Genomic DNA, 26,956 nt, shown 5'->3' on the forward strand with positions numbered 1-26,956 from the left:
TAAGGGCTCCAGGCCACACGGATAATGGGAGGCAAGTCCTGAACCAGAATTAGACATAAAAATGACCTGAGTCCAGTGCTCTCTGCCTCCCTCTGCTTTCACAGACGAGAATGGGCTCAGAGAGCACCCCACCCCATGACCTCTCACTTTTCAGAGGGGAATCTGAGACCCAGAGAGGGGATGCCCTGGTCCGAGGCCACCAGTGAGTTAGAGATGAGCGGGGACTTGAACCCTTGATGGAAGAAGTGTGAGCCCTGGGACTTGCAGCCTGTGGCTTGTCAACCTTTCTGGCACCTTCCCCTGTATTTCCCCCACTGGGTGTGGAGCAGGTACTTCCTGGCCTGATGGCACCTCCTCAGGCTCTGATCAAGGACTGAATTTGTGACTCTGATGCACCCTCCCCCCACTGTTGGCCTGTGGCTCCCCGACCCCCTCGGTCAGGGAGGTCCAGCTCCACCTGCTGTTTCCTGCTGGCCCCGTGGTTCCCTGTCCCAGGCCCCTGCCTGCCTCCCAGCCCCCACCTCAGCCTGCTGCAGAGATGCTTCTGTTATTGCCGAAGCAATCAGTGTGCCCAGTGGCATCTAGAACTCAGCTCATAATAGCACAGTGAATAGCGGGAATTAGAGCTGAATGCGCTCACCGCCAATATTCCTCCCAGGGCAGACGGGGCCATTTGCCGAGTGGCTCATGACAGGCGCTCACGTGGACCGCCTGCACGCCTCTCCAGAGCAGGGCTGTGTCGGAGTGCTCTCTGTGCGTGCACCCTGCCCCCAGGCTGGGGGAGCCAGCCATTCTGTGTGCCTCCTGTCTCGCCTTTCAAGTACGGGGCTTGACCTGCTCTTGGGGAGGCCGGAGAGCAGAAAGATTTGGTGCCCCGTGCCTCTGCCCTGGGCCCAGCCCTCCCTCCCACTGTGGTCAAGCAGGGCAATGCACGGGAGGCCTCATATGCAAAGTGGGGTGACCAAATGGGATTCCTGGGGCATCATGGGAACTAAACTTGGTCATGAGGTTGAGCACTTGGCACCATGCCTGGTACACAGTAAGTGTTCCATAAATGATGGCTGTCCCTCGGCTTCCTCTCTGTAACCTCCTACGTGCGTGACCTACCTCTGCAGTGCACCTCCCAAGGCCACCTGCGCATACAGTAGATGCGGCGGGCTGGTGTTGTGGCTAAGCTGGTGCAGAGAGTGATGGAGAGCTGTTGGGAAGGCGGGGAGCACATGGGGGGAGACAATGGAGCAGCCTAATGGCTCTTAGAAATCACAGACAGCAGTTTGTGGCAGCAGAACCTGAAGGAACTTTAGAGCCAGACAAGTGTCCTGAAATTTACTACCCAGGGCTCCCAGGGGAGTTGCCTCAGCCCCTCATTGTCTCCAGAACCATGGTCAGGACTGACCGCAGCCGTGCTCAGAGTGCCTGGCACCGTACCCAGCCTGGACAACACGTCTGCTTGCTTATCCAGCCCGTTCCTTGTCTTGTGGCCCCTTCCTCCATCCTCAAATCCTGTCACGCAGCTCCTGCCATCACACCATCTTAGTCTGGCGCTGATTCTCTGCCCCCTTCTCATCAAGATCCTGGTGATCACGCGGGGTCCACCCATATCATCCAGAATGGGGGCCTGCCTTAGAGAGACATTGACCCTCACCTTGGGGCCAAGCTCAGTGCTTGCTGTAGCACAGCCTGCAAAGAGATGGGGACCAGGCAGGCCAGGGCCAGCACGGCCAAGCAGTTCACACCTGAAACGGGGCCTGCTGCTTTGCCCTTCTTTGGGGCCAGACCTTTAGAGTTCAACCTTTCAGGATCATGACATAAAAGACAGGGTGTCGAGAACTGCAAGTCAGGCAGGGACCTAAGAAAGCCCCCATCCAGGATGCTTTATCTGACCCACAGCCCTAGGTTCCAGTGGTTGCCATTTCTCAAATGAGGGACTGAGGCGCAGAGAAGTGCAGCCCCTCACCCAAGGCCACACAGCTAGTGGGCAGTCAAGACTCAGTGGCAGTTGGCCTCTGCGGGGCCAGCACACTTACGTTCAGCACGCACATTTAATAAGCCCCCTCCTGGGGCCTCCCAGCTGGACCCTGAAAGGACCTTCCATTTTCCCTTCTGGACAATGTGCACCATTTACAGTCTTCTCGGATTTAAGAAGCAAGGATCAGCTTGTGGCTGGCCTGTCACTCACTCATGCCTGTGGGACACCATGTTACTGTGTAATGAGGTGACATCTGGGGAAAGGAGCCCCTGAGCAAGAGCAAGAGAGCCATCCCTTCCTCCAAACCCTTCAGCTCCTCAAAGGGTCACTGCTGTGCCAGGCCACCCGGAGAGGGGGACCGGAGACCTCACCACGGGAGCCTGGTAGCTTGCAGAGCAAAACATACCTTGTCCTAAAGTCTTAACATATCTGGCTTCCTGTGACTCAGTTTCCTGTGACTCAGTCTGGCTGCAAATGGCCACAGGTTGAGAGCAGGTGCAGCCAGGGAGGATAAGCAAAGTGTGAGGCAGAGGCTTGGCATAGGGGCCTGGCGGTCAGACCAGCACCATGGCTCCCTCTGCCTCTTGCTGATGGCCTTGGGCAGGTCACCTCTCCCCTCTGTCCCACTCCCCCACTGATAGCATCAGCACAATGGTGCTCCCCACTCTGGTACAATGGCACAGGACCTTTATATTGGCATGAGGGCAGTTCCTGACACCTAACAGGTACAGTCAGGGGGTTCATTACCGCCTATTTTCATTAGGTGTTCAGAGTCTCCTAGTAACCAGGGTGCATGTTGGGGAGCACCTGCATTGTGCCAGGTAGATGCTGGGGAAACAGCAAGGACCCTAACAACATCCCTGTCCCCATGGAACTCACCTTCCAGAAGGGTGGACCCCGAGGCACAGATACGTGCCTAGGCTTGGAGCCTTTATCTAGCTCTTACTTATAGGAGTGGCAGGGAGCATCTGGGCATTTTTTTATTAATTTTTTATTTGTTCTAATTAATTATTCATGACAGTAGAATGCATTTTGACACATCCTACATAAGTGGACTGTAACTTCTCATTCGTCTGCTTGTACATGGTATAGAGTTACCCAAGTCATGTAATCATATGTGCAGATAAGGTAATAACATCTGATTTATTCTAATATCCTTCCTACCCCCATGCCCCTTCCCCTTCCTTTACTCCACTATGTCTAGTCCCCTCCTCTTTTTGTGAATTAGCATCTGCATATCAGAGAAAACATTCAGCCTTTGGTTCTTTGGGATTGACTTATTTCACTTAGCATGATATTCTCCAATTCCGTCCATTTGCCAACAAATGCCACGATTTCATTTTTCTTTAAGGCTGAGTAATATTCCATTGTGCATATAGACCACATTTTCTTCATCCATTCATCTGTTGAAGGGCAGGTTCCATAGTTTGGCTATGTGAGTTTAGCTGCTATAAACAAACATTGTTGTGGCTGTGTCACTGTAGTATGTTGATTTTAAGTCCTTTGGGTATAAACCTAGGAGTGGGATGACTAGGTCAAATGGTGGTTCCATTCCAAGTTTTCTTAGGACTCTCCATATTGTTTTCCAGAGTGGCTGCACCAATTGGCAGTCCCACCAGCCATGTATGAGTAAACCTTTTCCCCCACATCCTCACCAACATTTGTTGTTGCTTGTATGATTGACGATTGCCATTCTGACTGGTGTGAGTTGGAATCTCAGTGTAGTTTTGATTTGCATTTCTCTAATTGCAAGATGTAGAACATTTTTTTAATATTTGTTGATTGATTGTATATTTTCTTCTGTGAAGTGTCTGCTCAGTTCCTTTGTGTCTGGGCACTTTTATTTCCAGGGACAGAATGTCCAGGGAAGCTTCTCAGATAAGTACGTGGGAGAAAAACCTGAGTGAGAGCAGCTTGTGGAGGTGCCTGAGGCGGGCCAGGGAGCCCTTGACCTTGGAGACCAGGCCAGGAGCCCAGCCCAGTGCACCAGGCTCTGCAGTCAGATGGACGGTCAGGGCTCAAAGCTCTGCTCTGCCACTCTGGAGATGGGAGGGTTTGAGTGATGGCTTTACCTTCCCGTGTCCCTTTCCTCCCCCACAACAGGGCGGGGGTGACTCAGAACCCCCAGGAACAGGATTACAGAAGAACACGTGGAAAGCATGGGCCGAGGGCCTGGCACACAGGCACCGTGGTCACCAAGTGCTAGGGTGTGGTCGTGGGGACTCAGAGCAAGTAGGGATAGCTCCACATGGGCGCAGGAAGCTGCTGGGAATTGTCATGCTTCCCTGTGCCCAGGTTGGGAGAGACCAGCAAACCATCACCCCAACACACCCACTGCCTGGTGCTGCTAGACAGTGTCAGCTGGCAACTCCAAGCACCATGATATGGGCAGACATCCGCTCCTGAGAGGGCACATGGGCACACTCCACTGCTTAGGGCTCCTAGGGCCACCAGGAGGCGGATAAGGCCCATGTGGGCCTGTGAATCTGGAGTCAGAAATGAAAGCCCCACTGAGTTGGATGACTGTGGTTGGAATGTTTCTACCCAGCTGGCAGGTGCTGAGCATTGGGCTCTGGTGAATGGTTTGAAGGTGGCCAGGGCTGGAGCTGGTCCCTGGGAAAGGACGGGAATACCCAGAGGGGGTTCTGTTCTCATGCTGGGCTGCCAGCCCTCAACCTCCCCATCTGCATGGCCAACCCCATGGAGAGGATTCACCTTTATACCTGCTGGCCATTCCTGAGACCATCTCCACATCAAATCATTGGGTCCCCTGTCAGGTGGTATCAGTCAGAACAGTACGGATGCTGTAACAAACAGCCCCAAAGTTTCCGTGACTGACACGCCCTAACTGCTTACTTGTCCACTCATCACGGCCACGCAGCTCAGAGCAGATGGGTGTGTCTGTGCCACCAGGCTCCTGCCACCCTGTGGCTCCCCATCTTCTCTGGTGCAATGCTGGGTGGGAGAGGGAGACTGGACTGAGTGTTCAAGGTGCAAATGAGGCCGGCCTGGAAACAGGAGCGTCCCCTCCACTGCTGTCCCTCACCCAGAACTCAGGCGTCTGGCCACACTGACAGCCCTGGAAGGCGAGGACAGGGATGTGGTGGAGCTCGCCCAGGCCCCTGCCACACTGAGCCCACATCTCTGCAGCACCTACTGTGTGCAGAGGCACTTGTTTTTTAGATGACGCTCTCTGGCCCCTCCACTTTCCCATGCAGAAGCAGAGGTGCACAGGTGTACGTGCCCGCACATGCACACACTCACGCACACTCACGCACACTCAAGCTCACCTCCTGCTTCCATCCAGCCCCAGACTGACCTCAAGCACAACTCAGCTCAGACAGTGACAGTCACCTGATGGCCTGCCCTCCTTCCCATCATGTCAGAGTCTCATGGGGACAGGAGAGCGGACTGTGTTCCCTGAAATGTGGTACATGCTGTGATCAGTGTGTTAAAAGAAAGGAAAAGAGAACAGGAGAGATAGAATTGATGAAGCCCCCAACTCATTTAATAAAATTGTGGTGAAATACACACACAGGGCGACGTCATCTTCACCATGCTAAGTATGCAGTGCCCGAGGCTCAGGCGCCCAGGTTGTTGCGCAAACCTCCAGAACACTTCCCATCCTGCAAAGCTGGACGGAACCCATTAGCCAACACTCCCCCACCCACCCCCAGGACCACTGCTCTCCTCGGGCCCAAGCTTGACTCTTTTAGGAGATGCAGAGAGAGGGCAGCTTCCAGGAGCCTCGGACCTGTGCATACCCACAGTATTTGTCCCTTTGTGACCAGCTCCTTTCACACAGCATAAAGTCCCTGAGTTTCATCCATGTTACAGCATGTGTCCAAATCTCCCGCCTTTTTAAAAAGTGACTAATATTCCACTGTACAGACAGATGCTTGGTTTCTTCATCCACCCATCCGGGTGGCTTCTGTCTACTGTGAACCATGCCACTATGAATGAGGCTGTCCCAGCATCGAGTCCCTGCTTTGGCTTCTCATGGTCATACCCAGAAGGATTGGGGATCACAGAGCAGCTCTCTGTGTCATTTGGGGGAAGCGCCACGCTGTTTTCTAGAGCAGCTACGTCTGTGCACTCTCAACCAGCAGCTCCCAGAGTGAAGCCTCTGCTCATCCTCATCAACGCCTCTTTTCTGTTGTTAGCTTTTTTCTTTCTTTCCTAACATATATCCATCATGATGGTGTGAAGGACCATTGCACGGTGGCTGTGGCTTGCACGTCCCTGGTGACCAGTGACTTAGGACATCTGTACGCGTACTCCCCTGGCGTTTCTGCATGTTCTTTGGAGAAATGTCTGCTCAGCCCCCATCTCTTTATACACATGGCTCCCAACCCTCTAACAGCCCAGTGAAGGATTGTTATGTCCATTTCCAGTTTAGCAAATTAAGCCCTAAAATGACTCAGTTAATCTCCCAGGCCACCACAGCTGGAAAGTGACCCAGCTCGTACTGAGACTTCAGTCTTCCTCTCTTTCAAAGCTAGAACCTTCTCTCCAACCCACCATCATTGCCCCATAAGATTGTGTTGACTGACCCGCCTGCCGCTCCCTGTCCACCCACACATGGCATCGGGATGCCAGAAGTCTGCTCTGACACAGCAGCAGGCACACACACAGGGCGACGTCATCTTCACCATGCTAAGTGTGCAGGTTGAAAGGTGATAGCAAGCCCACGGCCACACCCACAGGCACAGCCGCCACCAACTGCCCAGGAACACCATGTTAGCCGCTCTCAGCTGGACGTCCTCACCTGCAAAGTGGGGACAGAGATGGAGTCCTCGGTGGACTGTTTGGAAGATCTGAACCAAGACCCTGGACAGTGCCGTGCAGGTGCCTGGCATGGGGCAGGTGTGACTAGGGGACAGAGTTATTAACACCACGCTGCGAGCTACGGGCCAACAGGAGAGAGGCCTGAGTGTCGTCCATGCCTCCCGCCCACCTACGGCCTATAGGGGAGATGAAATGACCCACCACCACTAACAAAGATGGAGCCAGCACAGACCACGGGCGTGCCTGGGTCACCTCAGGACCAATTCAGGACAATCTAGACACACCAGTGGCCTTGGAGAGGGAGAGCCAGGGTCGGGGGTCAAGAGGATTGTCTCATTGACTTCAAGTGGCTTAATGATCACCGTGTCCCTGTTTCCAGAGCTGGAATTTGCTGCGCTTCTATTACCTTTGAAAAGAGTGGGTGAGCCAGAATGGCGGGCAGGTGCCCTGTCCTGCAGGCGGGATGTGGAGGAGGGACCTCTGAGAGACAGCAGACTCTCCTGATCCCACCTGGCCTCTACCTGCCAACCCCTTGACCTGGGGACTCCACAGGATGCGGAGTGGAATCCCTCTCGGACTCACCTCACCCAGCCCAGGAATGTTCAGGAGGAAGCTGCCATTGGCTGCCCTTAGTGTCCCCAGCACTAAGGGAGTCATCCTGGAGAAAGGAGTCTTTCTAATTTACTCTGGAGGTGGGGGGCATGTGGAGGCCGGGAAACACCACCTTCCATCTCGGTGACAACAAACTCATTCTTCACTATAATTAAAATGTCACTTTGATAAATAATTCCATCAGCCCCCTTCCACCTATGAATAGCTTCCTGCTATAATTGTTCACATTCTGCTGAATTACAAGTATTCAAGGGAGAATTTAAGAGGTATTTAGGCAACAAAGATAAATCGGGTGTGTTTTCCACACTCCCACAATCCCTCATTAAGAGCGACATCATCCCTGACCGGGCCCTCTTCCCGCGGCTCTCCATCACTCCCTGCCTGGCGGGCGGTGGGGGTTGACAGCCTGGACTGCAGCAGGCCAGTGGAGTTTGGGAACAAGTGTCTAGAGGCCTCCCTCCCAACCATTCCTGGAGAAATAGTGAAGAGTGGAGCTGGGGAAAGGGGCCTAGGGCGGAGCATGAGCTTGAAAGGTCTCTGAGCCCTGCCAGGCCTCTGAGGTGGGAGAGCAAATGGCCCCGATGAGCCACAGGCCGGATGTGACTTGCTCTCACTAAGGAGACACCTGGCGTTATGGGAGAAGCTCCCCATTCTGCAGAGCAGGAGGCTCCCAAAGGGTCGCTTCCCCTTGATGAGGCAGCCAGAATCAGCAGCCCCCAACACAGTGCGTGGCCGTGAGGCGCTCCAGGGAGGCCCCATCTCTCCTGCAGGTTTGGGTTCTTCCTCCTTCCTGAAAAACCTCACCCGTAGGAATCAGGATGCGCAGAGCCAGTCCGGGGTGCAGACACCAGGGAAGGAAGGTCCTGGATCTGCCCTGCCTCCAGGAAAAAGAGATGGCATTTGATTTTTATCCTTGGTTGAGAGACCAGGCAGCCTCTCCCAGGGCACGTCATTCACTATCTAACTGCAAGGTCCTATCTACAGATCGGAAGCCACCGAAGCCCCTCAGTGGGTTGTGCACATCATGCCTGTCACAGTGATGACACTGATGAACGTGCTCAGGGTGCGTCTGTCCTGATGAGTGTAGCAGGTGCCTCGTGGTCATTCAGCTTTATATCTTATGTGCACAGGTGGCTCAGGCCAACTGAGTCACCCCCTTTTCAGGCAAGCACCCATCGGTCCTTTGTAGAGTACATTGACGCAGGACAGATGAGGCTGGACTTAGGGAATTTGCAGGAAGCAGGTTTATTTGGCCTGCAGCCATCCAGAAGGGCTAACACCTAAAAATGTCTGGACCTTGAGTCTGGAAATTCCAATGGGATGGTTCCATGGCAGTGGGTGGGCACAGTGACTCTTTGTCCCATATTCTTAGGCTAGACAGAGTTTCACAAGTTTTGTCTGCAAACCTGGCATTTACAAGAAAGAGGTAGTTACAAACCACAACGCTCTCTGCAGAAATTTTTGCTGATATCCTATGGACACTTTTGCAAAAATCTTTCTGATGAGAAGCTTAATTGTGGCAAGGGTCTTTTGGGTGAGGGTGCCTGGTCTGCTTCAATGTAAGAATCGAGGGCCACTCCAAAGACACCAAAGCCCTGCCAAGCAGCTCCTAGGACCGGCTCCTCCAAAAAGTCTCAAGTGGCAGATCTCATGGTGACAGGGATGGGGTTTAATGGGGGCTGGAGTCAGGGGGTGAGGAGTGGGGCTTTGAGAACATGGCCTGGCCAACCCTAAAAGGAGGCAGCATGGAAAGCGATTTTTTATTCCCCTGTGCTCAGAGATCCAAATAATTTATTCCAGGATATTAGAAGACCCCCCCCCAAGTCGCTGCCCAACACCAGCAGGCTCAACAGTCCACCTATAATTCAGCACAGTGCTCCGCTGGCCAAAGCCCACCCACCATACTGACTGCAAGGACAGCTGCCACGTGGAGGTCCTGCCACCATTGGAGAGAGCTAAGGGAAAGACTCCTGTCCTAAAGACCCGAGTCAGACACCGTGCTGCTCACCAGACAGGGGCAAACAGGGCCAGAGCCACAGCACAGCCCGAGCCACTCTGCAGAGAAGATCAGTCCCATGAGGAAGCACTGACCCTACTAGCACGGAAGGTGGGGACAGCCCCAAAGTAGGAGCCAGCTATGCCAGCCCCCCAGCCACTGGCTGCTACCCCAGAGCAAGTGCCGCATCCAACTCCAGGCTGGCCCTGTGGGACAGCAGCCCCCAAGCTCAAGTCCTGTGCGAGCACCCTCTGGCTTGGGGCCTGATTAATTAGAGAGGTTCTGGTGGGAGGGGGGTAGAGCTGGAGCTGTGACCAGGGTTAAATGGCAAACAGGAAGTGTCTATGCCGGAAGCTAGAAGAGGGTTGGTTCCCCAGGGTTCCCAATGGAACTTCTTGGTTGCATTGATGTCAAAATCAAGGTAGGAGCTTCTGGAAGCAGGTGGGCAAAACAAGGGAAAGTGGATGGTGTTAGCTAGCATTAATTGAGCACTTGCTGTGTACCGGTGTTTACTATGCATTGGCACCCTGCAGCTGTGCCCTTGTGCACCAGGGTGTTTTATGGGAAATTGAGGCATGGGGAATTTGGGGAGCATGCTCAAGCTCCTGCAGCTGCTAAAGGGACTAGCTGGCCAGGCACCAACATCAGTGCTCCTAACCACTGGTCCAGCCTTGCTTCTGGTGGGGGTTGGGCCAAGTCATCATCCTAGAAGCAGGTGGATGGCTCAGTCTGGCTCAAAGGCCAGGAGCAGGTCAGGAGTGGACAGTCACTTTGCAGCTGTGGCAATCCTATGACTCAAACCAAAGGAGTGTCTAATGTGGGGAGGACTCTCTGGTGCCCCCCTCCCGGTGAGGACAGAGCTCTGGGGCCATGAGGGGTGGTCCGTCATCTGGAGAATCATCTAATTGAACCCTCCTGGCTGAGCCGAGTTTCCCAAGGGTCCTCTCTTCATCTTTGCAAAGAGGCTTCTCCTCCACAGCAGCCCAGCCCGCTCTCGCAGGAGCAAACGATCATGGATTTTAGAAATGAGATAAATCTGGAAGATAAATGTATTCATGAGCCCATAACGGGGTCATGAATCACTGGCCCCAATTACCGCCTTCAATCCCGACAGGATGAATCCCTCAAGCAGCAGCTTCTGCTTGTCAGACAGACGCGGGCGGCAGGGCCGGGGCGGATCTCGGGGCCACAGAGCACATCATTATACCACACCAGGCTGGTTCCGTCCCCAAGCCACCGCCACTTAATTTGCAGCTGATTCTGATGCTAGAGAGAGAGGGGGGAAAAAAAAAAGAAAAATAATAAAGGAGTGAGGGGAGACAAAGGGTGGAAGCTTTCGTGCCACATAGAAATGAGACAAGATAAGTGCACCGAATCAGATTTCAAAAACTGTTTGAAAACTGTGTCCGGGGTTGTTGGAAGCGGCCCTGGCATCCACAGGAAATGTGTCATTGCCAGCGGCCCGCGCCACTGAACTCCGCGCCTGCACTCCTGCCTCCCGGTGACTTGTTTAGAACTACTTCAAATCAGAACAAATCGCAGCCACGCACAGTCTCTCTCTCCGCAGCCCTTCAATCACTCCTAATCAGACGGTGTATTTTAGCAACAAAATCTTCCCTGGCTGAGGAGCTCATTCATCTGCCTTCTGCCAGCACGACGCCCCCTGAATGGGAGATGAGGGAAGCCACCTGCTTCTCTGGCAGCCCAGGGAGGCTGGGGGAGGGGCAGCCGCAGCACCCCCTGCCCCTCAGAGCCTTGGCAGCAGGAATCCAGAGCAGCAGGAGCCCCGAGGAGAGGGGCGGCAGGTAGGAGGGGAGGTGCCAAGGGGGTCATGGATTCTACATTTGGGGAACACGTGCCTGTCCTGGGCAGGCCCCCAGGCCATGGTCTGTGACGTCAGACAGACTGGGTCTCAATTCTGCCCTTTCCTCAGCTGTGAAATGGGAACACAAGTACATCCTGGGCCCCACACGGGGTTCACCAGGGTCGAAGGAGAGAGTAGGAGGCACATGGGGTTTTACACACGGAGTTGGAGGTGTTGAGTGTGGGAACCTCGTGGGGTCACCCGTACCCTGGGGTCCCACGAGTCTGTCTGAGTGAGGCTACACACAGAGCCGGCAGGGCCACCCCCTGCCTGGACACCCGCAGAAGTGAGAAGGCCCAGGAGGCTTCAACCAAAGACAGAGATTTGCTGGGTGCAGGAGAGTCATCTCACTCTCACTCACGGGGCCCTTTCACACCTTGGAAGGGCCCTGTAGGGAGCAGGAGGCCACCCTGCAGTGCAGGGGACCAGATCACAGGAGGGCAGGCAGCTTCCCCCCATCACAGGTGCCAAAGCCGAAACTGGAGATCAGAAGTGCAGAGGGGCCCTGAAGCCGCCAGATGTGCTCCCTCCAGCACCCGCCCCTTGCACGGTAGGAAGGACAGAGGGGACCAGGCGGAGAACCAAAGGCTGAGCCCTGGAGCACACACAGGAGGCTTGCCCACCCACAGGCCTTGCATACCCGCGAGGCTGCCCTGGGGTTAAGGCCGGTGCACTCTCTCACCCAGAGCCCTGGAGCAGGAGCCAAGAGAACCCACTGGCTGCTCCTTCCTCTGCCCCATTTCTCCTCTGAGAACTTTCCATCTATGAGATGCAAACAGCCATTAAAATGACTAACACACACACACACAGTCAGGCATACAGTAAGTGCTCAGTTAATGCTTGCTGTCAGGATGACAGTGGCAGGAAAAGTGACTGCAGGTCCCAGGGCCTCCGCCCTGGGCCAGGGGCTCTCCACCGAGACACAGCTGAGGAGGTGCCCTGCTCTCAGGTGTCCCAGAGACGTGGCGGTGGCATCTGCTTCTCTCTCCCACACCCAAAGCAGATGGGGAAGACCGACCTCATGCCGCCCAGCTCTTCAGGGTTGAGGCCTTTTATCTCAAGTAGAACCCTGTGGACACGGATGAGAGAGGAGGGCACAGCCAAGGGGTTCCCTCCTGCCTAGGCTCTGGGTTCCTGAGACGAGGGTGGGCACAGGGCGTGGCGGGTCTTGGGCTGGGGCAGGGTGAGACACCAGGACACTGGGCAGCAGGAGAAGCTGGGCCGCCCGGCAAGCTGCAGATGCGTGTCACTGGAACGTGTCCCCCTTCCTTCTCGCTCCAACAGCGACCTGAGGGGTGTCTGGATGAGGCCAGAGGACTGTCCTGCCTGCACGCTTTAGAGGCCATTTTCTGCCTCCCGCTTCCACCTCTGCTAAGGCAAAACGGGCTCCTTAGCTTGGCGCCGAAGGTCCTCGTGGGTCCCAGCGGCCATCCACGCCGGCTCAGGCTGTCCTCACAAAACCAGCCCTAGGGAGTAAGCTCTCTTCCTGTCACCACTTCAGAGGAAGCAGCTGAGGCCAGAGAGGCCACTTGGGTGCTTTGGGCCACACAACCAGCCAGCGTTGGGCTGGGACTTGAACTGTGGGCGATGCATGCTGACCCTGCCCTTCCCGGGCCCAGACTGGACTCCGCCCACCCAGGGGCCAGCCCTCTCCAGCCTCACCCCTAGCTGCCTGCCATGGGGGATCTGGAGTTGTCACCCAGGGCTGCAGGGGTGGCCCGGCCTCCCTGAGCACAGCAGGCCTGATTTCTCCTCTGGGCCTTTGCGCAGGTGACCACTCTGCCTCTCTCTCCCTTCCTCCTGGTTTTTCCCGGCTGAACTCCTGCTTGCCCTTTAAAACCCAATTTGCCTCCTCCTCAGGCCAGGTGAGCAGCCCCCTCTGTGCACCCCTGCCCACACCCCTTCCCTGGCCGACACTCAGACCACGCTGCCCCTCACAGGCACGACCCCCGTGTCTCCTGCCGTCCTCCCCTGGAGCACACCTCATCCGCTGCTGACCCGAGGCCGAGTCTGGTTCCCTGTATTCAGTGGGTGCCTACTATTTAGAGGAGCAGACTAGCAAAGGGTTAGTGCTTGAGCTTTGACTGCAAAGGGGCCTGGATTCAAATCTCCTCTCTTTGTTTGCTGTGTGACCCTGGGCAGGCTGGCTTGCTCCTTCTGTAAATTTAATATTAAATATTGAACAGGCCACTGTGACGGTTAAACAAGGAGCTCAGATAGACTGATGACTTCAGTGCCTGAAATGCAGCAAGCAGGAGGCCCGGCGATGTTTGGAGACACCTCACGTCAGACGTGGCTGAGGAGACAGGCTCAGCTTTGAATCCCAGATCTACCATTTCCAGCTGTGTGGCCTTGGACAGGCTACTCAACTTCTCCAGGTTGGATTCCTTCTCTAGAAAAGAGGCTCAGTAACTTAAAGACTACGAAGATTTGTGAAAATTGATGAGAGTAGCTTGTATCCTCCACTCAAAGGAAAAAACGGTCAGAGTGTGGTGGAGCGAGGGAACCGCTTGATTCCACCATTGCGCAACACCGACCGCAGGCTATCAATACAGATCCGTCCCTGTCTGTATCCACAAAACTGCCCGGTCACAGTTGGTGACCAGGACTGTATTTTTTTGTTTGTTTTTGTCGTGGGGATTAAACCCAGGGCACTTTGCCTCTGAGCTGCCCCCCCCCCAGCACTTTTACTTTGTTTGGTGACGGGGTTTCACCAAGTTGCCGAGGGTCTTGCTAGGATACTGAGGCTGACCTGGAATTCACAATCCTGAGTCGCTGGGATGATAGGCATGTGACACCGTGCCCAGCAGCAGCGCCTTTTAAATACAGCGGCTCCCAATTTGGAGCTAATGGGGCACATGTTGGCGATGGCTGGGAGTCAGCAGCGTGCCGGAGAATATGGCTTCATGAAAATAACATTTGGAAGTGATTATGGGAGCAATGGATCCGAACCACTCTCAGCTGCCAGCCGTCCCCAGAGACGAGCTGGAGATGGAGGCAGGAGGTGGAACCTCGTCTGAGAGCCAGACTGGAACACCCACGGCACTTCAGCCTGGCTCTCACGTGGCCCAGAAGTCCAAGGCCACGGCTCCAGGGTTCTCTTCAGCAGAGGCCGGCCCTTGCTTAATCCCAGGAGGTCCAAAGTTGGCTGCTTAACAAGTCACACAAGACAGAAGGGAACAAACTGGAATATGAGGGCAGGAGGGGCAGCAACAATAAGCCCTGGGGCAGCAGAGAAAGCAGGAAAGTAGAGTCACGACCCCTCCACCTTCCAGCCAGGCCAGCCTGCCCCTGCAGTGGGCCAGGCCGGCCAGCTGCGTCCTGGACAGAGGGAGGAAGGCACCCGAGCATGGGTTTTGTACTGCAGCGGAGGCATCGGCAGCACCACAGCAGGGCGCAGCTGTGACATCGCACGGGCATCGCTGAGGAGGAAGAAGCTGTCGAAGTCCAACCCAGCCCTGTCCCTGGCAGAAGGCAGTGGATCAGGTGGCAGGGGACAAAAGCTACCCCCGAGGCTTAAATGGTGTTTCTAGGACCAAGCTCGGTCCCTGTCACATGATCCCAACCTGGGACAGTCTGACCCTGGAATATAGGGTGCCTGTGTGTGATTCAGAGGCCCCAGGAACCCAGTGGCCCTCACCCGGATCATGTGCTGACCTCCCCATCGATTCGTCAAACTGTGGGAGTTTGAGACCAGCCCTAGCGTGGCATGTGGGTAACTTTGCCTTGAAGGACAGTAAGCCAGTCACCAGCACTTACAGGGGGACCTGTGCCCCAGCATTGACACAAGTCCACAAGGTGCTGTGCCCCACCTCTGCCAGCCCGCACTGCTCCACCCACCCACCACCTCCTCACCCTGCTCCTCAGCCACAGGGACCTTCAGGTCAGAGACCTGGAATCAGATCCCACAGCCGGGGCTCCAGGCAGTGGAGACGGGTCAGCCCTGTCCCTAGAGAGCTAAGTGGATGAGGTTGGGTGTCTGGCCTGGTGCCCAGCACCAAGCAGATGCCCATAAATAGCAGTTTAAAAGAAAGCGTCCTCATATTAGGAGGAAGTCTTCACGTGGCGCGTGTCCATCTGCCTCAGAGGCTGTGATGTCGGGGTCGGTTGGCAGGATGTCCCCAGAGGACCACAGAGGCCACGTGGGTGGCTTCTCATTCCTGCTGGTGGCTCACTTACTCGGTGCTAGGCACCAGTGGCCCTGTCAGCTCAGGGATGAGGTCTGCCCAGGCCAGGTGGCCTCAGACCTCCAGGATGAAGGGCCACGTGCTGGCTCTGCAGCCAGGTGACAGGGATCCCCCAGCTTCCTTGTGGGGTCTTCTCGTCTCATCCCCCCAGCCTGGCCCGCTGTTCACACTGGCCAAAGTGAAGAAAGGCGATCCCTGGGTCAGTGCTCGGATGCAAGTTCTGGCTTTTCTTTTTCCAAAGCACGTGGCCCCAAAGTCTTCTGCAGGTGACAGAGCCAGCAAGCTCTCCTCCCCTGGCCCCAGGATGAGCCAGTCAGATGGCATCTCAGAACGGGGTGTCTGGGGCACTCCCAGCACAGTCAGCTACTGTCAGGGGCAGGGGTCAGCCCCTGAGGGAGGCTGGTGTCCCCAGCGACGCAGGAGGCCGAGGGAGTGGGGTTCTGCCCCACCTAACTTGCTCTAGGACACCTTGCAGCAGGCCATGTGCCCGCGTGGATGCGGCCCTTTGATGAGGACCAAATCCTCTGGTTGCTTGGCAACCTGGCTCACAAGTCCTAGAGGGAGGCGATTCACAGGAATTCAGAGTGTGGCTAGAGGTTCTGCTGAGCAGGACGGGTGCGCAGAGTGGCACAGGGGCCCAGTCACGCCTCTGGCAGTGGGGGGGGGGCAGGGGAAGAGCTGGAGTGGGGGCTCAGACAGCGTCATCCTAGCCTGTGCCCCTGCTGTGAGGCAGGCCCTGTGCTAGTAGCCAGGGACACAGGGGTGGCTGAGACAGATGCCACCCCTGGGTTCACAGAACTTACAGCGACAGACTACACACAGGCTGCCACCCCATGCCACAGGGTGGGGTGCACACAGCCAGAGCCCGAGGAGGGCAGGGGTGGACCTGGGGACGTGTGAGGGTGGGGTCGTACAGCCACCAAACTAGCCATAAGGGGGAGGGCGGGGGTGTCCCAGGAAGGGCCAGCTGAGCCAAGGCAGGCGGTGAGAGAGCCTGGCATTCCCTCATATCCAATGTGAGGGGGAGGGCCCAGCTCCATCTGTCCCCCGTGGAGGCTGAGCAAGGGCACGGACATCGTGTGCTGCTGGCCTGGAGAGGATGGGTTCTGCAGGAAGCCACTCTGCCTCATGGTTAGAGGGCAGATTGGGGGAGAAGTGGGAGGGCTGCCGTCAGCTTTCCACTGTTGAGGTTTGAAAACCCTGACAAGAACCAGAGCAAGAGGAAAGGTTCACTTGGGCTCACGTTTCAGAGGCCTCAATCCATAGATGGCTGACTCCATCCCTCAGGGCCTGAGGCAGAGATCAGGGCAGAAGGGAGAGGAGGAAGGTGGCTCAGGACATGGCACAGGAAGCAGAGCGTAAGCCCAAAGGCACACCCCCCAGTGCCCCACTCCTCCAGCCGCACCCACCTGCCCCCCAGTGAATTCCCATCTGGGGACGACAGAAATCATCAGGTTAAGGCTCTCGTCCCTCGGTCACGTCCCCTCTGGACTGTCTTGCATTGCCTCACACGGGAGCTGTAGGGGACACCTGTGCCTCTTTCCTTCCGGCAGCTCAGGAACCACTGGGCCAGGGTCCACCCAGCCTGGGGATAGCGCGCACTGTCAGTGGCTTCCCAGGCAGACCTGGGTCTGGGGTGCTGGGTGGGTGGCAGGTTTGGGGGCTTGCCACTTCTCCCCTCATGGTGGAATGGGGATGAACATCTGCCACACCCAGGCACCAGCCCACCCTCCCCACGTCCGGCCTCTGCTTCTCCACCCCCTGGGTACTCGACCACAGTGGGTCCTGGGGCCCCTCTGGCCCGAGTCTTCCCCACAATCTTTTGCCCTGCTCCCTGTCCCTGTTCCCAGTACTTCCCAGTTGCAATTTCTGTGAAGGATGGGAGAGGTTGGACATACCCATCTCCATTGTTGTGATTGTGATAAAACAGATGTGACATAAAATATGCTGTTTTCACTACCAATGGTCCTGACTTAGGGTTGTTCAACTTTACAGTGGGGTAAATGCACCTCAGTACAGCATTCAGTCAACCGCATGACTAGTCCACACCTTGTTATCTTGTCAGATGACTTGCCCAGCTATTCTGGGCATGTTCAAGGTATGCTGGGCTATGCCAGGATGCTTGAAGGGTTGGGTGTGTTAAACGCATTTGCAGCTCATGATACTTTCAATGTATGATGGGTTTATTGGCATGTAACCCCATCATAATTCAAGTTGTATCCGTATTTTAAAATGTGCAACTCAGTGGCACTGACTACATTTACAATGTCACACGACTTTGCTACTGTCTAGTTCCAGAACTTCTTTATCACCCTAGACAGAAGCCCTGTACCACTAAGCAGTTATTTCCACTCCTGACAGCCGCCATCTGCCTTCCTGTTGATCTGCCTGTTCTAGATACGTCATCTAAGGGAGTCATACATCACGTAGCCCTGCGTGTCTGGCTCTTTTCACCTAACGCACTGTTCAAGGCTTACCCTTGCTGTGAGTGTATCAGTACCCCATCTCTTTTCACGACTGAATAATATTCCCTTGGGTGGGGTCACCTGGCTTACCCCTTCATCAGTCGATGGTCACATGGGTTGTTCCCTCCTCTGGTTATTGTGACTAGTGCTGCTATAAACATTCCCATCCAAAGTTTCGTGGGAACACTTCAGCTCTTTGGGGTCTGTAGCAGGAGTGGAGCTGCTAGGTTGTATGGGGACTCTGTGTGACTTACAGAAGAACCGCCAGACTGCTTTCCACAGCAGCTGTGTCATTTACAGTTCCCACGACAGTGCTGAGCGTGCCCTTCCCCACATCCTCTGTAGCTGGTGTTCCCTGGTATGTGGGTGTCCTACCGTGAGTGACGCACCACCACGCAGCAGTCTCTTGACAGCCTATAAAATGATCCAATGACTGACAGCCATTGGTGGCCAATGAGTTCAGCCTGGGGACAGGAGGGTGGGAGGAGCCTGGAGCTTCAGGACGCAGAACTCGGCCGTTTCAAACCTCCCCCTTGTTCTGGGGCTACGGGTGGAGCAGTTGGAGGCCCCGCCTTGGCAAGCCATGTGCCATGTCCAGCCCACATGCGTGACCTCATTTGGTCCTTATGACAACATTTATTAAAATGAATGGCTGCTTCCTCGCCAGCCCATGTCAACGAGGCCACGTTCACAGCAGCACTGAGAGCCCCAGCCCCGGCTCCCACCTGTTCCTTGCAGAACCTCGGCCACAGATGCTGTTCTCTTCTCCTGCCGCCCTGTCCCCTCCACCGGAGCATGGCTTTGTCCACCACACCACCCTTTCCCTCCAGGCAGAGCCCTGGGCTGGGCCACTTGCCCGAGTTGCCCACACTCTGCTGTCCCGGCCTGGGCTCAGGCGCTTTCCCACCTGCTGCTCTGCAAGCTCCTTCCCCAGGACACACCTCACCTCCTCTTGCAGAAGCTTCTGGAAGGCGACCTCCAGCTCACTGGCATGGCCAGATGTGCAGAATCCCAGCCTGGACTCTTGCCAGGGCACCCCAGCTGTCCTGCCTCCACTGCTCCCTGATGCCCAAGGGCAGCTCTGGCCTCACACTGCCCTGGGGGGATCCCACTGCCAGCCTTGGCCGCTCGGCTCCTTATCCGGCCTTGTGCTTCCGTTTCTCGTGGTGACCCGGGCGAGGATGACAATTCCCACTCCACAGAGCAGCAGGAGGCGTTAAAGGGAGGCGTTAACGAGCCGGTCCCTATAAAACCTGAGAGCACCACCTTCCCTCGGGAAGTGCTTGATGAATCTGAGCATCATTTACGGCGAGGTGACGACGTGGCCAAACGCAGGGCGTGAGTCTGCCCCACACTGCGCCAACCCACGGAGCCAGGCGTTAAGGCAGGTCCTGCTCTCCCAGCAGATGGGCAGGGCCTGGACAAAGCCCACCTCTGTCAGAGTCTGAAGTCTCACTCCTTCCGCTTCATGGCAAAGAACAGACACCCCCCTCTCAGGGCCGGTGGCCCTGCCTCCGGGTGGCTCCGTCTCCAGGTGGCTCCGTCTCCAGGGTGTTTTTCTGTCTGCCTGAGTAGACTGTGCAAACTGTGGGTGGCAAGGGCAAATGGTCAAGGACACGCAGGGTCACGGGGAGGCGTGTGGAGAAGAGGGCCTCAGCAGAGGGGCAGGGACGCAGGACAGAGAGCCCGGAGGCTGCCTTTTCTCTTTTTCCGGGGACGACCAAGTAGAACCCAAAAGGCTCATCGGAACCCTTGGAATTGGATTTGCTTGGGCTGTACTTGTCCCTCATGGTTGCTGTGACAAGTGGCCACAAACTGAGTGGTCTTGAGACAACAGAAGTTTGTTCTGGGAATCTCAAGTCAGGATTGCTGGGCTACAATCCAGGCGTCGGCAGGTCTGCCCCTCATCTGAGGCTGCGGGGATCTGGGTTCCTGCTTCTTCCATCTCTGGTGGCTGCCAGCATCCCTTGGCTCCTGGCCACCTCAGGTCAATTCCTGCCTCCATGGTCACATCACCTTCTCTCCTCTCTCTGCCTCCCTGTGGTAAGGACTCTTATCCTGTAAGGCCCACCTGGAGATCCAGGACAGTCTCACTTCACGATGGTCATCACCTGGAGATCCAGGACAGTCTCACTTCTCGATGGTGTTGCAATCCCATGTCCGGTGCATCCTCTGGCTGTGGAGTTAGGACCTGGCGTCTCCCGGGCCTATTTTTAGCCTGTTATATGGAAAATGCAGTGAAGGACTGAGGCTGGCCTCCAGGTGGAGGCCAGGCTGTCCAGAGGGAAGAGACTCACCTTGCTTGGGCCACACCCAGGATCGCACAGCCACCAGCCAATGGCACAGCCAGGAGCTGGCTCCTGACCCAGTCCTGGAGCTCTGTCCCCACAGGCCACCTCTTATTTTTCTGGGTCTCCACAGCAACGGCCCCTGACTTGAGACTGGGCAGCTGTCCTGGACACCTGTGGAAGATTTTCCCCCCAAGACCGCTGCTTGGATGGGTGGAGAGTCTCAGCCCATTTTGTGCTGCGATAACCACTCCCTGGCGCTGGAGGGTATATAAAAGAGGTTCCATCGGCTCATCATTCTGGTGGCTGGAAAGCTCCATCCGTGTGGCACCAGTGTCTAGGGCCCCTGGTGACGGCAGCCTGGCAGTGTGTAAGACAGAGCTCGTGGAAGGGGAAGAAGCAGGAGGCGGGCTAAGAAAGCGAGCTCTGCACAATGCCCACCTCATGGGCACCGGGCAGGCACAGTCCAGCACCGGGCGTCCTGCAAAGGGGCCGGCTGCACATGGCCCGGCTGTCAGTCAGCGAAGCCAGACAGCTTCCATCGTGTGATCCAGGCAAGTCCTCTGACTTCTCCAAGCCTCAGTTTGTCACCCATATAGTGGGGGACACTAGAGACTGGCAGTGAAGACGACATTCACACAAAAATCAAACCAGTACACGCAACGCCCCCCTCAGAAGTGCCGCCACGGGCCACACGGCTCCTTCCTCACTCTGTAAAATCTTCCCTGCTGGAGGAAGGGTCTTTAAACTCAGGACGACAGCCCTGGGGCCAGCAGGATCCCTGCGGAGGCAGGGGAGCCACTGGGCCCTGTCTACCTGGAATTTGTGCTTTAGCATCCGACCTCCTTCTCCAACAGGGGGGCGTGCCACAGGGTCACACCATCAGTGCTGTATGTCCCCGCCCAGGGCATCCCCCCACCTCGCAGCCCACCTGGAGGCTGAGCTGCCCACCTGCAGCTCCTGATCACACAGGGGCCCCTCCTCACTCCCTGCCCTTCGTGTGGGGAGTCGGCAGGGAGCCACAGGGCCATGAGTCACCTGTTTCCTGATAATAACCATAGTAATCGCTGGCACTGCCCAAGCCCCTGCTCTGGCACCGCACTGAGCCCGTCTGTGAATAGTCTAGAGCGGTTTTTCCAAAGGGCTCACAAAGCTGAGCCAGCCGTTCACGGAAGATGTCCCTGGTTCGTGGGATGTGACCGTGCCTCCGTGTCAGCCAAACACCAGGACCAAGAACCTGGCCGTCCAAGTGAACAGTGTGATGAGTTCTGTCGTGGGCCATTTCATAGATTGGGAGTGATGAATCAATGTTTTTAAAATACTAGCTTGCCACTTATTTAAGTGAGAAAATGGTGATCATAAAATAAATTTAAAAGGAAGCTGGGCATAAACTTAAAACAGAGGGCGCTGTGAACTTTCACTGGAGTGGCTGATAATTTGACACTGAGCTTCCTAGTAGCCCCTGCAAAAGGGAAAACAAGAAATGTTAGGTGAACCTCTATAGTAGTGCTTCTCAGAACGAGATCCCCATGCCAGTAACCGGGGCTGAGACCCAGGCTGTGTTTTAAGGAGGCTGCTGGTGAGGGGAACAGGGTGGGAACCCCTTATCTTAGCACAAAACACACCAGTCTCTAACATTGATGTGGAAGAGAAATTCTTCATGATGGAGCAAGTTATTATTTTGCCTAAATCCCAGGCAGGGGGCAGGGAGGGGAGGGCCAGTTTTCAGGATCAGAGCAGGAGAGGCCCCCAGCTCCTCCGGTCCACGTCCTGTTGGCAGAATTGGAAGTCGAGGCTGCAGGAGGCGCCTGAACTGTCCTGGCCCCCTGGTTAGAGCTCAGCAGAGCCGTCCGGGGCTCCTAACTCACGTACAGGGCTCATTTCTCCTGTGTTTCAGGTCACCTCTAAAGAGTGAGGTTAATTCCTGTGGAAGTCACTGCCCTACAGACTACGGCAAGAACCATGGGGTTGGGGGACAGGGAGCAGAGAGCTCAGGGCCAGGTGCTCAGAGCAGGGAAATGTCAGAGGCCAGGGAAGGGCCCCCACAGCCCTGCAGGAGGGCCTCCCTTAACCTCATTCAAGATCAAAGACACCAAAACCCTCCATCTGTCCAGCCTCCCTTCTCCTGGAGTCTGTGGCCTCAGGGCCTCCGTGACCTTGGCACACCTACCTCCAAAGCCCACTCAGCCTCCCCTTGCGTGGAGCCTCTTCCTGGCCTCTAAGGGGAAGAGCTCGACTTTGCGGCCAGGCCCGGCTTCCCAGCCACATCTAAGCACAGAGTCCCTGGGGCTGGGAGAGGCAGGAGGGAAAGGAGAACAGCAACCATGACACCGCCCTGCCTGCAGGGTCCTTGGGGACAAGATGCCGCTTCCATAGTTCACTGTGTTCTTATGCAGCATGGGTCAGGCTCTGCCCTAGCTGCTGGAGGTAGCCCAGGGAACAGCGCCAGACCCCTCCCCTCCCAGGACTCACAGTCCAGGGAACCAGCCCCTGACGGATCCACAAACATGTCCCCCGTGTCCACCCGGCACCAGGCCGGGACAGGCAGGCCTATGCTCATAGTGTAAGGGGGGACAGACAGACAGACAGACATGCAGCTGCAACATGGCTGGGGAGAGGGACAAGAGGCAGGCCCAGGAAACCCCAGGGACAGTGGCCCCCGTGCCGGGCCACCCTCTCCTCCTGTTTCCAGTGTCCTTCCCAGCCCCGTGCCGGCTCTCCAGTGGCCTGGCCAGCAGCTTTGAAGAAGGCCCAGCAAGCTCTCAGCGGCCCCTGCTGGGCTCAGCACGGGAAATTAAGCGCGATTAGCGTGACCAAGCCTGAGCCATCACTGGTGACAAGCCTGTCCTCCAACGGTCCCTTTTGGAGACTAACGGGGGACACAGGTCCCAGGAATCTCAGTAGCAGTAGGTGAGGGACAGCAGCTTGAGATGGCACTCCGGGATGAGCCCAAGGTCAAGGGGGACGGCCCTCCCCAGAGATTGCTCCCATGTCCCCGAGTCTGAGAAGATGGGTAAATTGGCTTAATGGAGTGAGTCTGGTTGTCAGGGAGCAGCAGCAGAACAGACTGAGGGCCCCGCCCGGCTAAATGGCGCTGCGCTGGCTCTCAGCTTAATTCAGGGAAGCTGTCTGACTGCACTGTATCTTCTTTCAGCTAATGGCCAGGGCTCTGCCCGTGCCCCGAGGGGCAGGCTGGGGACTGTTTGTTTCTGCTTGATCCCTCCCCAAGCCCAAGGTCCAGTCGAGCCGCAGGTCCCCCCTATCCTTCCCCCCGACTCTAGATGGCTCTCTCCTGCAACTGAGCCCTGGTCCCACCCACTCTGCCAACTGCAGCGGTTTCTGCAGACCCCACTCTTGGTCATACCCCTCCCTGGCTGAAGACGGCCCCAGACCCACCCTGAGTTCCCACAGAGAGTGACTATGGCATCTGGTCCCTGGGAACCCAACGCCTTTCCTCCCTGTCTCTCCCTGGCCCAGCTGCTCCTCCTGAAGCCTGGCTCAGCTCTCTCCTCTGCTGACCTTCTCTCTCTCACTGTCCCCATCCCAGTGTCCACTGAGTTAGCAGCCATCATTACCACCCGTCGCCCTGTCCCTCCAGTCTCGGGGGTGCGGCTTGCCCGACGGTACAACTTTGCTCCTCTCTCAAGTCATTATAATATGACAAAAATTTTTTTAAAAAAGTTAGCTGAGCACGTATTTTATGCCAGGTGTGATGTGAGGACTTTCCATCCACTGATTCATTTAATTTCATTTAATTTCACCATTAAATTAGGTACTATTACTATTTTCCACTTGAAAGAGTAAGAAACTGAGGCAGGAAAAATGCTAAATAACACGCCCAAAGCCGCACAGCTCATAAATGAGAGAGCCACGAATAGAACCCCAGGGAGATAGGAGGGGGACAAAAGGACCAGAGAAAAAAGAGGAGAAAGGAAGAAAGAGAGGGAGAGGAGGCTCTAGAAATGAACCTCATGATTGTGGATCACTGAGATTTGGGGACTGTTTGTTTCTGCAGCAGACCGTAGCCTGTACTGATAAAATGAATAATCAGATTTGTACAGTAATATGTAGGGACACATCGTAAGAAGGTCATGTTAGACCAGAAAGCCCCACAGAGGACTCCTCCTATAAAAGAACTCGAATCTCTGGGTGGCAACCACTGGGCCGATGCAGTCCCTCGCAGGGCCTGCTTGATTCCTGGGTGGCTGGTTCTCTGTGGCACTAGTGGCCGCAGGCTGGATGGAGGGTACTCCTTAAACATCATGGCAGCCCTGGCTACCCTCCAGACAGGGGATGGTGGAAATGTCCCTGGAAACAGAGGCTGAGCATGAGTCCCAGGGAGGCATGGTTCCTCGCTGTGTCGAGGAACCCACGGGGCAGCTGGCTGGGAGAGACTCACTCCTGGAATCCCCCCCACCCTTTTACCAAAATCGCCCTGTGCGGGACATTGACAGGTTCCCCTGGGCGCACAGGGGAGGAGGAGGGTGCAGGCGATGGCTCAGTCCGCTGGAGGAAGTCTATGTAGCCAGGCATCAGGGCATCGGGTCCCAGAGCCAAGTTCAAGTGCAGGACCCACATGGCGCTCCCAGCCGTGCCTCCGTGACCGCCTGTGTGTATACTTCTTTCCTGATGACCTCCCCACTCCCCGTGGACTTTAAAGCCAGAAATACATTCTCTGCCTACGTAAGCACCATACGCACATCTGTGCTTTAGACATAGAAGAGGAAGGGTCTTAGCTGGGTGCAGTGGCACACGCCTGTCACCCCAGTGGCTCCGGAGGCTGAGGCAGGAGGCTGTGAGTTCAAAGCCGGCCTCAGCAACTTAGTGAGGCGCTGAGCCACTCAAGTTCATGGGGCACAGACTGACCGTCCTGTGACAGCGTTCACACACCAAGTTCCAGTCCCAGTAAAGGGCTCTGGTTTCCTAGTCACCAGCACTCCTGACGACTGTCCATCCTGATGAAGCTCTTCCCCGGCACATTCAGGACGGTGCTGTCTCCTGCAGACAATCCCAGCCTCCAGGGTCTTCTCACATGATCAGGGTATAGAACAGCCAAGGGGACTCCTCTGTCATCCGGCACCCTGCCTTGGCCTTGGGAACAAAGAGTGCAGGCCTGAGCCCAGGTCACCCCAGTGCAGCCCTCACTCCTTACACACTGGGACCTTGAGCTCGGCACCTCCTCAGTCTCCTTGTCTGTCAAATGGGCTTTCAGATAGCACTGATGACACTAGGTTGTTGTGAGGACTGTGCTGGCCCAAGTGAATCCTTGACACAGCAGCCACATAGTAAGTGCTCAGTTAAGAGTGGCTGTTACCAGGTTTCCTCTCGTTGTTATTATTTTTCCTCCAGAAAGCTCCGAGAGCTGCGTAAGCCTCAGAAGAGGCAAGACTGGAGTGTTCAGGAGCAGGGCTGCCTCCCTAAAGGTGGCAGCCTTTAGAGAATGTGTATCTGCTTGATGGGGCTTTACTAAGGATGGAGCCAGGGAAATCTGCAGATTCGGATTCCACCCCTGGCTCTGCTGATGGCTGACCAGGGCAGGCTACATACAACACATTTCTCCCAGCATCTAGAATAAAAATGTCCAGGCCACGTTTTGGATTCGTAGCGTGGTCTCAGAACACATGCGGAAACCTCTGGAATCCCAGCTGCTTCGTCATTTATTTGCTCAATCACCCATGTTTCTGGAGCACCTACCGTGGTCTAGGCACTGAGGGGAGCATCGGAGCTCAGCAGGGAACATGAAGAAGGCCCGGCCTCCATGGGGCTGTCCATCGTCATGGTTAAGATGACAGTGACAGCGGTGACAGATGACCCTTGATGGCAGTCGGGTGGTGGCAGGTGCAGGCAATGCAGGGGCTGGCATGAGGGGCAGGCTCTAAGCTTCTGCCTCCACACGGGCCGAGAAGGCCAGTGCTCCCTCTGTCCCCATTTCCCTGTGTAAATGAAGCGGGTCTCTGCTCCTCCTCCACCTCCTCCCTCCTGGACGCCCAGCCCAGCCTTCGTCAGTGTCTGCGTCTCTGTCCCCAGAGCCACGCTGTGTCTTCTCTTGGTTTGTTAAACCACCCTGTTCTCTCTGGCCTCTGGGCCCTCGCCCAGGCTGTTCCGTCGGCCTGGAACACTCTTCCATACACCTGTCACTGCTTGGATGACATGTCCTCTGGAACCCAGCCTTCCCACCTGTCCCCTGTCTGTGCCCTTGGATTGTCCCTGACCCCAGACGCCCCGCTGACATGGGCCTGACTGCTGCCCATGGCCTCCACTGAGTGGCTCGCTCTCCCTGGACAGGTTCGGTCTTGGCAGCTCCAGGGCCCCGTCCTCTTGTAGTGAGCCCATGATGACTGTCTGTCCTGGGCTGGCATGAAGGTGCCAAGGCAGGGAAAGCCCGGGATGGCCAGGCGGGACCAGGCCGTGTGGACCGAGGGGCTGGAGGGGAGGGCAGGGCACCCCGGGCAGGGCAGGGCAGGCAGGAGCCGAGGGGGGAGGACAGGTGAGCGAGGGTAAGGGGGCTGGCAGCTTGACTCCTGTGGGCCTCCTACACACTGTGACCCCCTGGCTGCCCTGTGTCCCCAGGTGCACCCACTAATCGGTCCCCCAAACCTGGACAGCGCAGCCTGCAGCTTGTGGTCGGCAGAGGGCTGCAGGCCGGCTGCAGGCCTGTCCTCGGCCTTCCCAGGGCCGGGTCTGCCCCTGGCCCACCCCATAGCAGGTGCCCTACAAAGGGGACTCGTCTGCTCTTGAAGAATCTCATTGCTCCTGAGCTCACAAAGGCTCTGGAAGTCCTGCACTG

At 56.2% G+C, this 26,956-nt stretch overlaps 1 protein-coding gene across 5 annotated transcripts in view; it reads left to right on the forward strand.

Moving 5' to 3' along the window:
- Positions 1-26,956, forward strand: part of Kcnip1 (potassium voltage-gated channel interacting protein 1) — a 318,927-nt gene that overhangs the window by 196,150 nt on the left and 95,821 nt on the right. The window contains exon 2 of one of the 5 annotated variants that reach the window (XM_026401315.1): positions 7,636-7,661. The exons of the other annotated variants lie outside the window; for them this stretch is intronic. Within the exon in view, the coding sequence (XP_026257100.1) occupies positions 7,636-7,661 (26 nt within the window). The remainder of the gene's footprint in view (positions 1-7,635; positions 7,662-26,956) is intronic. 5 annotated transcript variants of the gene reach the window in all.

The sequence above is a fragment of the Urocitellus parryii genome, chromosome 1, assembly GCF_045843805.1.
Source record: "Urocitellus parryii isolate mUroPar1 chromosome 1, mUroPar1.hap1, whole genome shotgun sequence".
Lineage (NCBI taxonomy): Eukaryota > Metazoa > Chordata > Mammalia > Rodentia > Sciuridae > Urocitellus > Urocitellus parryii.